At 41.6% G+C, this 14160-nt stretch overlaps 2 protein-coding genes across 3 annotated transcripts in view; one reads left to right on the top strand and one right to left on the bottom strand.

Annotated features, from left to right (window-relative positions):
* TMEM60 (transmembrane protein 60) overlaps positions 1-14160 on the top strand; it is a 216442-nt gene that overhangs the window by 93589 nt on the left and 108693 nt on the right. The window contains exons 6-7 of one of the 2 annotated variants that reach the window (XR_009352811.1): positions 1539-8588; positions 8748-9999. The exons of the other annotated variant lie outside the window; for it this stretch is intronic. The gene's annotated coding sequence lies outside the window, so the exon portion shown is untranslated. Of the gene's footprint in view, positions 1-1538; positions 8589-8747; positions 10000-14160 lie in introns of those variants that run through there. 2 annotated transcript variants of the gene reach the window in all.
* On the bottom strand, positions 1011-1527 carry LOC131829294 (large ribosomal subunit protein uL23-like). Its single transcript, XM_059170930.1, has one exon. The coding sequence runs from the start codon at positions 1513-1515 to the stop codon at positions 1045-1047; it is 471 nt and encodes a 156-aa protein (XP_059026913.1). The 5' UTR covers positions 1516-1527; the 3' UTR covers positions 1011-1044.

Here is a 14160-nt window from a genome sequence, read left to right as displayed (position 1 = left end):
TGGGGAAGAGTGAAAAATGTTCATGTAACTGTGTTTCACTTCCTGCTAATTGCTCATGGTTTCACCATGTACTGCTTCCTGACTTTAGCTGAATAGTTCTGCCTGTCATGTAAGACTCGTTTACCTTTTGACTATCTATGTGATACTTAAACACCCATTCCAGTTATCACAGCTTTATTATTATTATTATTCATTTAGAGATAGGGATGGGGAAGGATGAGAGTCCAAGCAGGCTCCGGGACCAGCACAAGAGCTCACTGCAGAGCTGATCTCATGACCCAGAGATCATGACCTGAGCTGAAACCAAGAGTCAGATGCTTAACAGACTGAGCCATCCAGGCACCCCTTACAGCTTTTTGTAAACCAAATAATAATAGGAAAAATTTGAAATTCTGAAATTAGATTTATTTTTGCTCTCACTAAAAAACTGTTGAAAAAAAAAAAAACTGTTGGAATTTAAAGTGTCATATTCACAACTAATGTCTTTGTTTAGCTGTCTAATTTATATTCCTATTTATGACTTTTTTTAATTTGAAAGCATAAAAATACTTTGAAAGTAAAATCATTAAATACTTTGACATTGGTTGTAAAATAGTATTTAGGTAGCTTCTTCTTTCTTTTACTCTATTTTTAAAAGTTAAAAGTCTATTTTGAAGAGATATTTGCCACACATATAGATGCCAAAGGAGGGGAAAATGGTTTAAAATACTGTTAAACTAAAGCCAATGAAATGTAAACCAATGTTTATACTTATAGGAGGGATCAAGTCAATACTTAACCCACTCTCAAAAAGGAAAATCTTGAAAGAGGACTGTTCGTGGTGTTAAAGTAAGACTTTCCTTTATTTCAAGAAGCATGTATTAAGCACTTTGTGCCAAACTCCATTTTAGCCACTGGAAATATAAATATGAATAAAACACAGTTCCTGCTCTCAGACTTGTTATCCAGTGAAATGTTAAGTTGAACCGCATGAATTTGCTTTGGTTTTTTTTTTTTTTTTTATCATGAAAAAACTGTATTTAGATTTAGCCAGCTGGACTCAGTTTAGATGATCCCAATTTTGTTGGCAACATCCAAAGCATCATAGTCAGGGGCCAGCCGAACGTATGCCTTCTTCTCTCCATCAGGCCTGATTAAGGTGTTGACCTTGGCTACATCAATGTCATAGAGCTTCTTCACAGCCTGTTTGATCTGGTGCTTGTTGGCCTTGACATCCACAATGAACACAAGTGTGTTGTTGTCTTCTATTTTCTTCATGGCTGACTCAGTAGTCAGGGGGAACTTGATGATGGCATAGTGGTCAAGCTTGTTTCTCCTGGGGGCTCTCTTTCGAGGGTATTTGGGTTGCCTTCGGAGACGCAGAGTCTTGGGTCGTCGGAACGTAGGTGATGTGCGGATCTTCTTTTTTTTGTGACTGTGGACGCCTTTCAGCACCGCTTTCTTGGCTTTCAAAGCCTTTGCTTTGGCTTCGGCTTTGGGAGGGGCAGGGGCTTCCTTCTTAGTTTTCGGCGCCATCTTCGTCTGCTTTGGTTTTTTAGGTCAAAATGATCAAATGCCAGCACAGCCTACCACGTGTAGGTGAACAGAGATTTGCCATGATAGAGACAGGAACAAGGTTCTGTATGCACCAAGGTCCTTCATCCTACCCAGAACACTCAGTGAAAGCTTCCCAAAGGAAATGACATTTGAGCTGAGTTTTAGAAAATGATTGGGAGTTCACTGTGCGTTTACAGGAAGCAAAGAGAATGAGGGCATTCCAGAAATAGGAAACAGCATGTGCAGAGTCGTTGAACGGAGAATGAGCCTTGCACATGTGGGAATCTGCAAATAGTTCAGACAGGTTGGAATGCCAGATACGTTGGGGGTGACAGGAGACAAGGCAGGTAAAGTATCAGAGGGCAGAGGGTTGGGTGTGTTAAGCCAAAGAGCTTGATTTTATCCTTGAGATGGGTGAGTTATGTGTAAGCCAGAGAGGCTGCAAGACTTAATCTGTCAGGGTTCAGAAAGAAAATATTACCACTTATATATTTACCTTTGCCTTATCTTTTTATTTTCCAATTAAACTGGTTATTATGTATGTAATTCCTAATGCAGTAGTGGACGTAAATAATTTATGAATAAGTAAATACACACACGTATTATGGTGTGTTATGGGTTGAATTTTGTCCTTCCACAATTCATGTTGAAGTTCTAACCCCTAGTCTCTCAGAATATGACTTTTTTTTTTTGAAAGATTTTAGTTATTTATTTAACAGAGAGGGAACACAAGCAGAGTGAATGGGAAAGGGAGAGCAGGCTTCCTGCTGAGCAGGGAACCCAATGCGGGGCTCCATCCCAGGATTCTGGGATCATGACCTGAACCAAAGGCAGATGCTTAATGACTGAGCCACGCAGGCATCCCTCAGAATATGACATTATTTAGAAATAGGGTCCTTGCAGATGTAGGTAGTTAAGATGAGATCACACCAGAGTAGTATGGGCCCCTAATCCAATACAATTGGTGTCCTTATAAAATAGAGCATATGACATATGAAAATGAAGGCAGAGATTGGATTAATGCTTCTACAAATCAAGGAAGTCCAAGATGGCCAACGTACCCTCAGAAGCTGTGGGAGAAGCATAAAACAGATCTTTCTCTCACAGCCGTCTGAAGGAACCATTCATGCTGATACCATGGTCATGGATTCTAGCCTCCAAAATCGTGAGATGCTTTTCTGTTGTTAAAGCCATCCAGTTTGTGGTACTTTGTTATGGCAGCCTTTGACAGGCGGGGATACTCACCACTATACTAACGAGGAGAACCATGGCAGCCTTTGAAAACTAACACATGGTGCATGGTCAGAAAGTTTGGAGACCCGAGTTACAGAATGAGAGCCATTGAAGAGTTGGTTTTTTGGGTTTTTTTTGTTTTTTTTTTTAAAGATTTTTTATGTATTTATTTGAGAGAGAGACAGTGAGAGAGAGCATGAGCAAGGAGAAGGTCAGAGGGAGAAGCAGACTTCCCATGGAGCTGGGAGCCTGATGTGGGACTCGATCCTGGGACTCCAGGATCATGACCTGAGCTGAAGGCAGTCGTCCAACCAACTGAGCCACCCAGGTGCCCCGAAGAGTTGGTTTATGTTTAAGAGTCCACATTACATATGTCCTGTCTTTATGTAGTCTCTGTATTTAATAATTTATTTTAACTTAAAGAGATTTCTTAGCTTCTCAGTACTTTATTTCTTAAACCCAGTATAGTTGGAAAACCATCTGTTCACATTTGTGTTTGGTGTAGTTTTTGTTAGAGGAAGAAGGAACTGGGAAATATTTGACCTTTAGTTCAAAACAGGGTGGTGATAAGCAACAGTTTTAGGGAGAAAAATTTATGTTTAAGAACCCCATTAGGCAGGGGCGCCTGGGTGGCTCAGTGGGTTAAGGCCTCTGCTTTCGGCTCAGGTCATGATCCCAGGGTCCTGGGATCGAGCCCCGCATCGGGCTCTCTGCTCAGCAGGGAGCCTGCTTCCTCCTCTCTCTGAATGCCTCTCTGCCTACTTGTGATCTCTGTCTGTCAAATAAATAAATAAAATCTTTAAATATATATATATATATATATATATAAGAACCCCATTAGGCAGAAGTGGAGCCAAAATCAGAAATAGGGCCCTACCAACAGAATTCATAGCTGTGAATAGGCTGATCATCGGTGCAGGGAGGACTGTAGCCCATGCATGTATTATTCTGGCTATCTTAATCTTCAAGTGCTAAAGACAAGCAGTCTTTTTGTACAAGTTACACATTAGTTATGTGCCTGAGTTTCCAAAGTAGTATAACTGAGACAGTGTTCAAGGCCACACCTTAAACTCAATGTATGTCTTTGAAACCTGTGTGTGGGTCTGCAAAATCCAGAAATCAGCAGTGCATTAATTAGTATATTACTTAATATTAACTAATATATTAATATAAAACCAGGTCAGTAATATATTAATTAACATATTAATAAATTATTGTGTTTATAAACAAAATATATTTACATATTAATACAATTAACATATATAAATACTTTTGTATACTTTTGTTATTTTAGGTCTTTGTAGGGTATGAAATATTTGATCATTTCTGGTCTTATTTATGCAAGTCAACTAAAGCATTTTGAAGTACTAATACTTTTCTGAAAATTCAGATGTATTTTTAATATCTCTGTCATCCTTTAGACAAATAGCTGTTGGACTTTTTAAAGTAATAGAACCCTTTCTTAAACTTCTTTGTGGAACCCCAATATGCTATAACTGCATTAGCAGTTTACCCATCATAGAGGACTGGCCATTTGTAAAAGCATACCTTAATGTTTTAAATCTTTTTTCTTACATCTAGTCTGGAAGTTCTATATTTTGTGGATATATTTTCAATATTCACTGTAATTTGCTAGCAGAATGAGAAGAAATTTATGTAGGAGAGAATAATAAATATGCTGCTGACCTCTGATCATAGAGCTTGTGCTTGGCATAGCTTTCCAGTAGTGGAACCACATTTATAAGGACCCATCCGGGGTACCTGGGTGGCTCAGTGGGTTGAAGCTTCTGCTTTCGGCTCAGGTCATGATCCCAGAGTCCTAGGATCGAGCCCTGCATCGGGCTCTCTGCTCAGTGGGGAGCCTGCTTTCCTTCCTTTCTCTCTGCTTGCCTCTCTGCCTACTTGTGATCTCTGTCTGTCAAATAAATAAATAAAATCTTTAAAAAAAAGAAAAGAAGAAGAATAGCCAAAATAATTTATTTTTTTTTAAAGATTTTATTATTTATTTGACAGACAGAGATCACAAGTAGGCAGAGAGAGAGAGGAGGAAGCAGGCTCCCTGCTGAGCAGGGAGCTCGATGTGGGGCTCGATCCCAGGACCCTGGGATCATGACCTGAGCTGAAGGCAAAGGCTTTAACCCACTGAGCCACCCAGGTGCCCCTAGCCAAAATAATTGAAAAGCAGATCACTGCCCCCTTCTCTTCCCCCTCTCCATTCTTAAGTCACTTACAGAACTGGTAGAAAGTTACCTACTTTGAGTTCTAGGATACCCATCTTCTCACTGCCTTGACTTTGATAGGACCTGATCCTTCCCAATCCTGAGGCACTCCTGACCTCTGCAGAGCAGAGCGGCTGTCCTTTGGCTGTTTCTCCCTCAGCATATTCTGTACTATACTGTCTCTTGCTCTCTTTCTTCAGGAGCTGTTCCTCTCTTCCAGAAATATAAGTTCTGTGCCATACTCTTCATGTAGTCTTACACCATTTTTTAAAAATTCCTTTAGGGGCCCCTGGGTGGCACATTCTGTAAGGTGTCTGACTCTTGGTTTCAGCTCAGGTCATGATCTCAAGGTTGTGGGATGGAGACATGGGTTGGGCTCTGTGCCCAGTAGGGAATCTGCTCATACTTTTCCCTCTGCTCTGCCACACCCTCTGTGTGTGCATGCTGTCTCTCTTAAATAAATAAATAAAATCTTTTTTAAAAAATAAGAAATTCTTTTATTATCAATGTATTGGGGCCTCCTCAAAGGAGAAGGGCTAAATATGCACTGTCAGTGAGCCAGCTTGTACCAGAAACAGTAACACAACATGTATAATCATTTGTACAAGCATATCACATTTGGAAAAGAGAGAAACGTAAACATCTATAATTGTACCACACTAACACAAACCCACTGATCCATTTTTTTATACATTTATTCATTCCTGCAAGTCACCAGATTATTTACTAAGTACCTATTTTAGTAGTAATCACCCGGCTTTCTAGGGAATTAAGATCTAATAAGGGAATTGTGAGTCGGTAGAAATAACCATGAAAATACCACTATTTTGGTTTTTTTTTTTTAATATTTTATTTGATTATTTTGACAGAGAGAAATCACAAATAGGCAGAGAGGCAGGCAGAGAGAGAGGAAGGGAAGCAGGCCCCCTGCTGAGCAGAGAGGCCAACGCGGGACTCGATCCCAGAACCCTGAGATCATGACCTGAGCCGAAGGCAGCGGCTTAACCCACTGAGCCACCCAGGCGCCCCTATTTTGGTATTTTTTATTGGATCCTAATCTTATTATGTCTTTTTAGTACATTGCAACTATACGGTCTATTCAATCTTACATTCTTTATTTTACTTTTAATTTACCTCACAGTGGTAGTGACAAGAGAGGTGCAAAACTGTTTATTCTTGCCTGTGAAGAATGAGATTCTGTTATCTATTTTTTTAAATATATTATTTAAAAGATTTTATCTATTTATGGCAGAGAGAGATAGCAAGAGAAGGAACACAAGCACAGGGGAGCTGGAGAGGGAGAAGTAGGCTCCCCACTGAGCAGGGAGCCCGATATGGAGCTCAATATGGGTTTCAATCCCAGGACACCAGGATCAAGACCCGAGCTGAAGGCAGATACCTAACGACTGAGCCACCCAGGTGTCCCAGGATTCTGTTATCTTTAACCTGAGTCTGTAGTTCACATAGCAGGCTCTGTTCCTTTTCTCCTTCACAGCGCCTATCCCTAGCTGCACTGTTTGTCTGCCTTTCAACTGGGTCATCAGCTGTGGGCAGACAGGTACTTCTTACTGCCCAGTAGTCTTCAGTGAAGGTGCCAGTAGAGCTCACTCTTGCCAAATTGGGGGGTGGGGCAGAATAGGCACCAGTCTGGGAAAAGGATCAGCCCTGGTCTATCTACTTCAGTTCCTTACAGATAAGCATGCGAACAGATGACAGAGGTCTCATGACTTAAGCTGTAAGACAGTGATCCTGTGGGCATTTCCTTGTTTTCTGACTTGATTCTTCTTGCCTTATTTCTCCCTCCCTCTCTTCCTTCCTTTCACAGTCTTCATCTTTTACCTCTTCTCCTCCCAGATTTTCACAAAAGACTGCTTGTTTTTTGTTGTTTTTATTTTTTTTTTTCTTCCTGAAATGCCACCTCTCCCCATGGAAAAAATAAAGGCCTAGTTCATCTGATCCTTTCCTGTGTCTTCCAGATTTCATAGACTCTGGGCCGCCTGGGTGGCTCAGGTGGTTAAGCGTCTGCCTTTGGCTCAGGTCATGATCCCAGGGTCCTGGGATGGAGAGCCCTGCTTTGGGCGCTCTGCTCAGCAGAGAGCCTGCTTCTCCCTCTCCCTTTCCTGCTTCCCCTGCTTGCACATGCTCTCTATGTCAAATAAATGAAAGCTTAAAAACAAACAAATTTCATAGTGTCAGGTATCCATTTGAGGTTTAGAGCTTTAGCCCTTACCTGGTTTCTGCTCTCTGTGTAGTTACGATCATATTTTATTTTATTTTATTTTTTAAAAGGTTTTATTTATTTATTTGACAGAAAGAGACAGCGAGAGAGGGAACACAGCAGGGGAGTGGGAGAGGGAGAAGCAGGCCTCCTGCCGAGCAATGAGCCCAATATGGGGCTCGATCCCAGGACCCTGAGATCATGACCTAAGCCAAAGGCAGACACTTAACAACTGAGCCACCCACAATCATATTTTAATATAACTAAATCACACCCCAGTATTTTTTGATTCAGTGGTTTTTAGCATATTCACAAAGTTGTGCGACTGCTGCCACAATCTGATTTCAGAACTTTTTCATCACCCCAGATAGAAACCATACACCCATCAGCAGTAACTCCTTATTTCCCCTACTCTTCTGCCAGCCCTAGTTAACTACTCATCTACTCTCCGTCTCTGTAGATGTCATTCCTACTGTTTGCAGAGAGGCCAGGTACAGATGGGGAGAAAAGTGGGCCCTGGTTCAGAAGTGAGCTCCTACTTCTGTTCTCTGATTCTCCACCATCCCCACAACTTGAAGTTAAATTTCTTGCTCCTTTGAAGATGTTCTTCCAAAGATTTCCACCTGATCTCCAAAAGATAATCTTATATAATATATGTAAATATAAATGTATTCCTAAATTTAATCTTACTTCATAACTTTAATCTTTTTTCCTATGAATGAGTCATCTAGTGCACACACATGCACACACACTCCCTGGCCCTGACATTTCACAGCCTTCTTGTCTGACCAGGCAGTGAAGGACATTGTGCCTCCAACACTGTGCCCTAATTCTTTGAAGAACACCTAGGTTCTTCATAGCAGGCTGCCATATCTCATTCTGGCTGATTTCAGGTGAGATGATCTCAAAATTACTAGGTAACAGTAAAGAGTGGGAGCCAGTCTAATGAACCATGGGGAATGACTTGGGGAAAGCACCCTTCTCTGTCATGTGTACAACCAGAATCCACCTGGGAGAGACAAAGAGGAGTGGCAGGTTGGAGTTTGAAGGCTCCTTAGCCCTTGCCTTTTCCAGCTAGAGTATCTTAGCCCTTGCCTTCCCACCCCTTGGGAGTGGTCCTTTGTGATGTCTAAGCTCCCTGGGGCCACCATTGGCTGTGGTGAGCGCCCTGCCCTGCTGACCAAACAAAGCTGAGAGGGCGTGAACCCTCAGTGTCTCTGGAGAGGTATATATACAGAGGACAGGACTCCTGGAGTAGACACCAGAGAAGCTGCAACATGGCAAAAGTGGTAGAGAAATCATGGGAGTCACAAACCACAAACACCAAGCGGTGGAGGAAGAGGAAGAACCAGTCTCGGTCCAGATCAAGAGGCGCTAGCAAGGTCAGATGATTCTACCCAAGCTTCTCTTCTCCCCCTTTTATCTTATCCCCCCCCCCCCCCGATAATCTCCCTCTCCTCCTTAGCCCTCCACTTTCCACCCAGCCTCCATTCCCTCCTCCCAACTCAGTGCCCTCTGGGCTCACCTTGTTGCCTTACCAGGTGCTAAAGATCTACAAGAAGGTAAAAAGATCATTTCACATGAGTTCAAGAAAAAAATACTCTCCTAAAGTTATAACCACTTCCAGAAGAAAGAAGAGGGCAAGAAGGGCCCACAAGTTTCAGCCGTTGCCGTAGGCTGAGAGCCAAAAGCAGCCAGGCCAGACCCAGCAGACGCTATGGAGCAACACCACTCCAAGATGACCATGCAAACAACCCCTACAAAGCAAGCTTCTGAGACCTCAGACAGTCTGCATCTAGGATCCTGGCTGTGGGGAAATGGCCAACTGCAGAGAGACCTACTTGGATCCTAATGTGGAACACAGAACACAAATGGAGGTGATCAAAATAAAATCAACAGGGTGGGAGAAGCCCCTCCAAAAAATAAAATTAGGCACTCTGCACAGCAATGAGTTGTGTTGCATTAGTGCTTGAGATCATTCCTCAGAATGAGAGTGTGAAATGACAGAGAAGCTGAGCGTCTTTGCTGTAAACCAAGTCCCTGGTCCCATGAGATCTACCTGAGAAGATGTGCATACACCTTCTGAGGGGTGGAAAAATGTCTTTCCACCACATTCTCTATTTCTGGCAGACGGGTTTAACAACTCCCTTACTTGGTAGTCAACATTCACTTTAAATGTTGGTGAAATTGGGAGAACACAGCAATGTCCTTGCTCTCTCTAAGAGGCTGAAAGGCAATGGGGAAGGGAAAGGGGGGCAAAGAGAAAGCAGAAAGCCATGATGTCCCCAGGAGGCTCTGACTTTGTCAGTCTTGATGCAGAACTGAACTGCTCTGGTCACTTGGGAATGATTCAGTTGGATGTTGAAGGTCCCTAGGCTTCATTGGCTGCCTCATTCTGTGTTAACTAGTGTTGAGTTATATCAAAGGACAGGAGCACCAGGTGTAGCCACCAGAAGAGGGTACTCATGTGACCACATCACACAGGGGCATCACAGATCCCCAGCTCAGTTCTCAATCTGCCTACCTCCCCCCCCATTAGTTGTTCATCCCCTTTGATGCCCAGAATGGAGCACTCACTCTCTGTGCCCTGCGGAGGCAGAAATGGTTGGGTTAAAACAATGACCCTCAAAAAATCATGACCCCAAGAGAATGTGGAAAAACTGTACACCTTTTTATACAATTTTAAGTTGACATCCCCAAATTTTTACCATGAGTTTAAATATTTACTGAGGATATAATTTCTAACATTATAAATATTGATATTTAAAATAAAACTTACATTAGACTTTTTAATTTAGTCTGATGTGTATTATTGTATATTATGTATTGATGTATATTACTGAAAAAATTCTCTTTCATATGGCATGGCAAGGAATGGTTTCACCAGCTGCTCATTGAAATGTTTTAGCAGATCCAAAGTTTTTTTTTTTTTGTTGTTGTTCTTTGTTTTTAAAGATTTTATTTATTTGACAGATCACAAGTAGGCAGAGAGGCAGGTAGAGAGAAAAAGAGGAGGAAGCAGGCTCCCTGCTGAACGGAGAGCCTGTTGGGGGGCTCGATCCCAGGACCCTGAGATCATGACCTGAGCCCAAGGCAGAGGCTTAACCCACTGAGCCACCCAGGTGCCCCACCACTTTTTATTTTTAAAAATGAAGGGATTAGTACAGTGAACTACTCTGTAAACACTCTTAACCTGGATCTCAGCAGTAGTTAAATATGTTACAGATACCATACTTGCTTTATCACTGATCTGTTTAGGCCCAACAGACATGGGTGCTGTCTGGGACTTTGTTTGATCTTGTTAACAGCCTCCTCACAATGTCCTGACAGGACTTTGCCCTGTGAAACCCTGCAACGAATTGTTCTATCACCAGAGCTGGTGGGGGGAGGGGTGGTATCCTCAAAGATAGTGCACATCTGCGGGTGTTGCCTGATTTTACAACTTTGATCTGGGCCCTTTTGTGATATAATCAACAGAATTCTGCATTAACTGAATTGATCAGTAACTTGTCAGGTGTCTTCTAGGGAGGTCCTATGGAACTGGCATAAGGGAAGGCAAGAATCAGAGCTCCTTGGAGGTGTCCTATCCATTTAAAATAAACCAGTGATCCAGTAAGTAATGTTTCTCCTCGTGTGAGCCACTCTAGCAAATTAATCGAATCCAATGACAGGGCTGTGGGAACTTCTAGGTGAGAGCTCATCAGTCAGAAACCCACGAAACAACCTGGACTTACGATTGACTGGGGGGCATTCTTGCCAGTCAGAATCTTTAACTGGAATGTGAAGCTATCCCAGGTAGATAGAGTCAGAATGAAGTTGAACTAACTGTAGGATACCCAGCTGGGGTCTGAGAATTACTTAGTGTGGGGAAAACATACACACATTGTGATTGGTGTTGGAATCGTAGTAAACAGGGTTCAAGTGCCAAACACAGAGAGGGAACTAGAACACTTAAGTGAGACTATTGTTAGATTATCTATATATATTTTTTTTTAAAGATTTTATTTATTTGACAGAGAAATGGCAGTAGGCAGAGAGGCAGGCAGAGAGAGAGGGGAAGCAGGCTCTCTGCTGAGTAGAGAGCCCAACGCGGGACTTGATCCCAGGACTCTGAGATCATGACCCGAGCCGAAGGCAGAGGCTTAACCCACTGAGCCACTCAGGTGCCCAGATTATCTATATTTCTAAGTTAAAAAAAATTATCATCAGGCTAATAGAACCACTTTAAAGTAAAAGATGGTGTACACTTTGTGGTTTCATCTTTCTCCCCTGCATTTAGGGGGTAAAAGAGTGTGAACTGGGGAGTAAATATTTGTCTACATGCTTTGCCCAAGAAGATTGCCAAAAAGCAGAAGATACTTCAGAGAGAGAACTATTTCCCCTGGACAAACAATAATTTAATAGTTCACGACCACTTTGGAGAATCACTGTGTCATGGTGAGGATTCCTGGTAAATCTCCCCCTCCCCAGGAGGTCAAAGAAACTGCTAAATATACTGCCTCTCCACCATACACAGGCAGAGGAACTACCCTTAGGCGCACAAAGACTATCAGAGCTCCTTTCTGTTCTTGTTATCCTGGATCCTAAAGAAGACCGCCAGATATATTTTTTTCTTAAAAATACCTCATACTGAGCTGATGATTTTTACCTTTTTTTAATTGACGTAGAATTGACATACAATAATACCCTGTTAGTTTTACATGTATATCATAGTGATTCAGTATTTTTGTACATTATGAAATGATCCCCATGATAAATCTAGTTACCATCTGTCGCCATACACAGTTATTGCAATACTTTTGACTATATTTCCTGTGCTATACATTACACCATCCTGACTAACTTATTTTACAATTGGAAGTTTGTATCTCTTAATTTCCTTCACCTGTTTTGCTTGGCACCCCTCCAGTCTCTTCCAACTCTGGTAACAGTATGTTTCCTATATCTATGATCTGTTTCTGTTTTGTTTTGTTTGTTCATTTGTTTTATTTTTTTAGGTTCCACATGTAAGTGAAATCTTGAGATTTGTCCTTCTCTGTCTGACTTATGTCACTTAGAGATTTTTACTTTTTAATGCTATCCGTTGAATGCTTTCTCTATTTTCTAAAATTTTTTTTATTTTATTATTTTCAAAAGATTTTATTTATTTATTTGAGAGAGTGAGCGAGAGAGAACACAAGCAGGGGGAGTGGCACAGGGAGTGGGAGAGACAGGCTCCCTGCTGAGCAAGGAGCCGGATTGGGGACTTGATCCCAGGCTGGCAGGATCATGACCTGAGCCTAAAGGCAAACATCCAACCAACTAAGCCACCCAGGCGCCCTCTAAATTATTTCTATTTAACTAAGTACAAAATTGAATTGTTTTCATAATCATTTTTGCAGAAGTTCAAACTATAGATTGCTCCATTCATCAGTTTCTTAAAAGTTTTTTAATTCTTACAATATTTAGTTTCTAACTTCCCTTGCTCTGGTTTTTGTTTTGTGTTCTTAATCCTATGATTTAACTTTCTGTTTAACCTAAACCTCAGGCTTGGGAACCATCTCTTTACATACTTGTAGGTAATTGTTCATCCTGCCTGAATGTCTTGCATTTGACTGAACATGCCCACTTCTTCTCACAATTTCTCATAGGTCTAATTTTACAAACCTTTAATCAGTTGCTGCTCTCCTCTGAACACTCTCCAAGTTTTTTCTCTTTATACAGCATGACATGAAAATTAAATACAGTTTGTTCCAGCTGAAGCCTGCCCAACGCCAAATAAAGCAAAAATAATTGCTTCTTTTTTTCACACGTAAGCCTTCATACAGTCTTCTAAAGCATTTGTCTCCTGTTTCAACACAGAGAAGACTCATCCAATTTAATATCAGCCATAATTGTTGGATCTCACTTGGCTTTGTTTCATCCACGGCTCTCTTAGCCAGTATTTCCACATGTTTGTTACAATTCAGTAGCATAATAAAAGCCAAATGTTAAGTCTATAAAATTATTTCTTCCACGTAGTTTTCCTTCAAAGATTGTTTTGTGAACAGTTGGTATAAATGTGAATTTAGTACAAGGGGGCTCAAGAACTAAGACTTGAATGATCCTGTGGGATTGTTTTTGTTTTTTGTGTTTTGCAACCTCGGTGAAATAACACATTCATGTGTTCTTTTTTTTTTTTTTTTTAAATATTTTATTTATTTATTTGACAGAGAGAAATTACAAGTACACTGAGAGGCAGGCAGAGAGAGAGAGAAGGAAGCAGGCTCCCTGCTGAGCAGAGAGCCCGATGCGGGACTCGATCCCAGGACCCTGAGATCATGACCTGAGCCGAAGGCAGCAGCTTAATCCACTGAGCCACCCAGGCGCCCCACATTTGTGTGTTCTGATATGAAGTAATCACAAATAATTTAGTAAGTCATCAGAGTTTTGATTTATGTACACACACACACACACACGTTTATGAGTGATTTGAAAATCACTCTCAGGGAACCCGGGTGGTTCAGTTGGTCTGCTGTCAGCTCAGGTCATGATCCAAGGGTCGTGGGGTTGAGCCCAGCATCAGGCTCCCTGCTCCATGGGGAGTCTCCTTCTCCCTCTCTCTCTACCTGCTGCTCCCCCTGCTTGTGCTCTCTCGCTCACTCACTCACACACATATAAATAAAACCTTAAAAAAAAAAATCACTCATATGCATTCCAATACGAGTTCCTGAGAAAGAAAGGGTTAAAATTCTAGCTGACATGCAGGGAATTCTACATAATCCATAGCCTATCTTTGTAGCCATTTTGAATTATTTTCTTCTTTTTTTTTTAGATTTTATTTATTTATTTGACGGACAGAGATCACAAGTAGGCAGAGGCAGGCAGAGAGAAGGGGGAGGCAGGCTTCCTGCTGAGCAGAGAGCCCGATGCTGGGCTCAATCCCAGGACCCTGGGATCATGACCTGACCCAAAGGCAGAGGCTTTAACCCACTG

The sequence above is a fragment of the Mustela lutreola genome, chromosome 4 (assembly GCF_030435805.1).
Source record: "Mustela lutreola isolate mMusLut2 chromosome 4, mMusLut2.pri, whole genome shotgun sequence".
Classification (NCBI taxonomy): Eukaryota; Metazoa; Chordata; class Mammalia; order Carnivora; family Mustelidae; genus Mustela; species Mustela lutreola.
Note: the sequence above shows the minus strand (reverse complement) of the source record. Positions and strands in the feature narration are given on the sequence as shown.

Excerpts from the sequence above, each read along its gene's own strand:
- LOC131829294 (XM_059170930.1), bottom strand. The coding sequence starts at position 1,515 with ATGGCGCCGAAAACTAAGAAGGAAGCCCCTGCCCCTCCCAAAGCCGAA.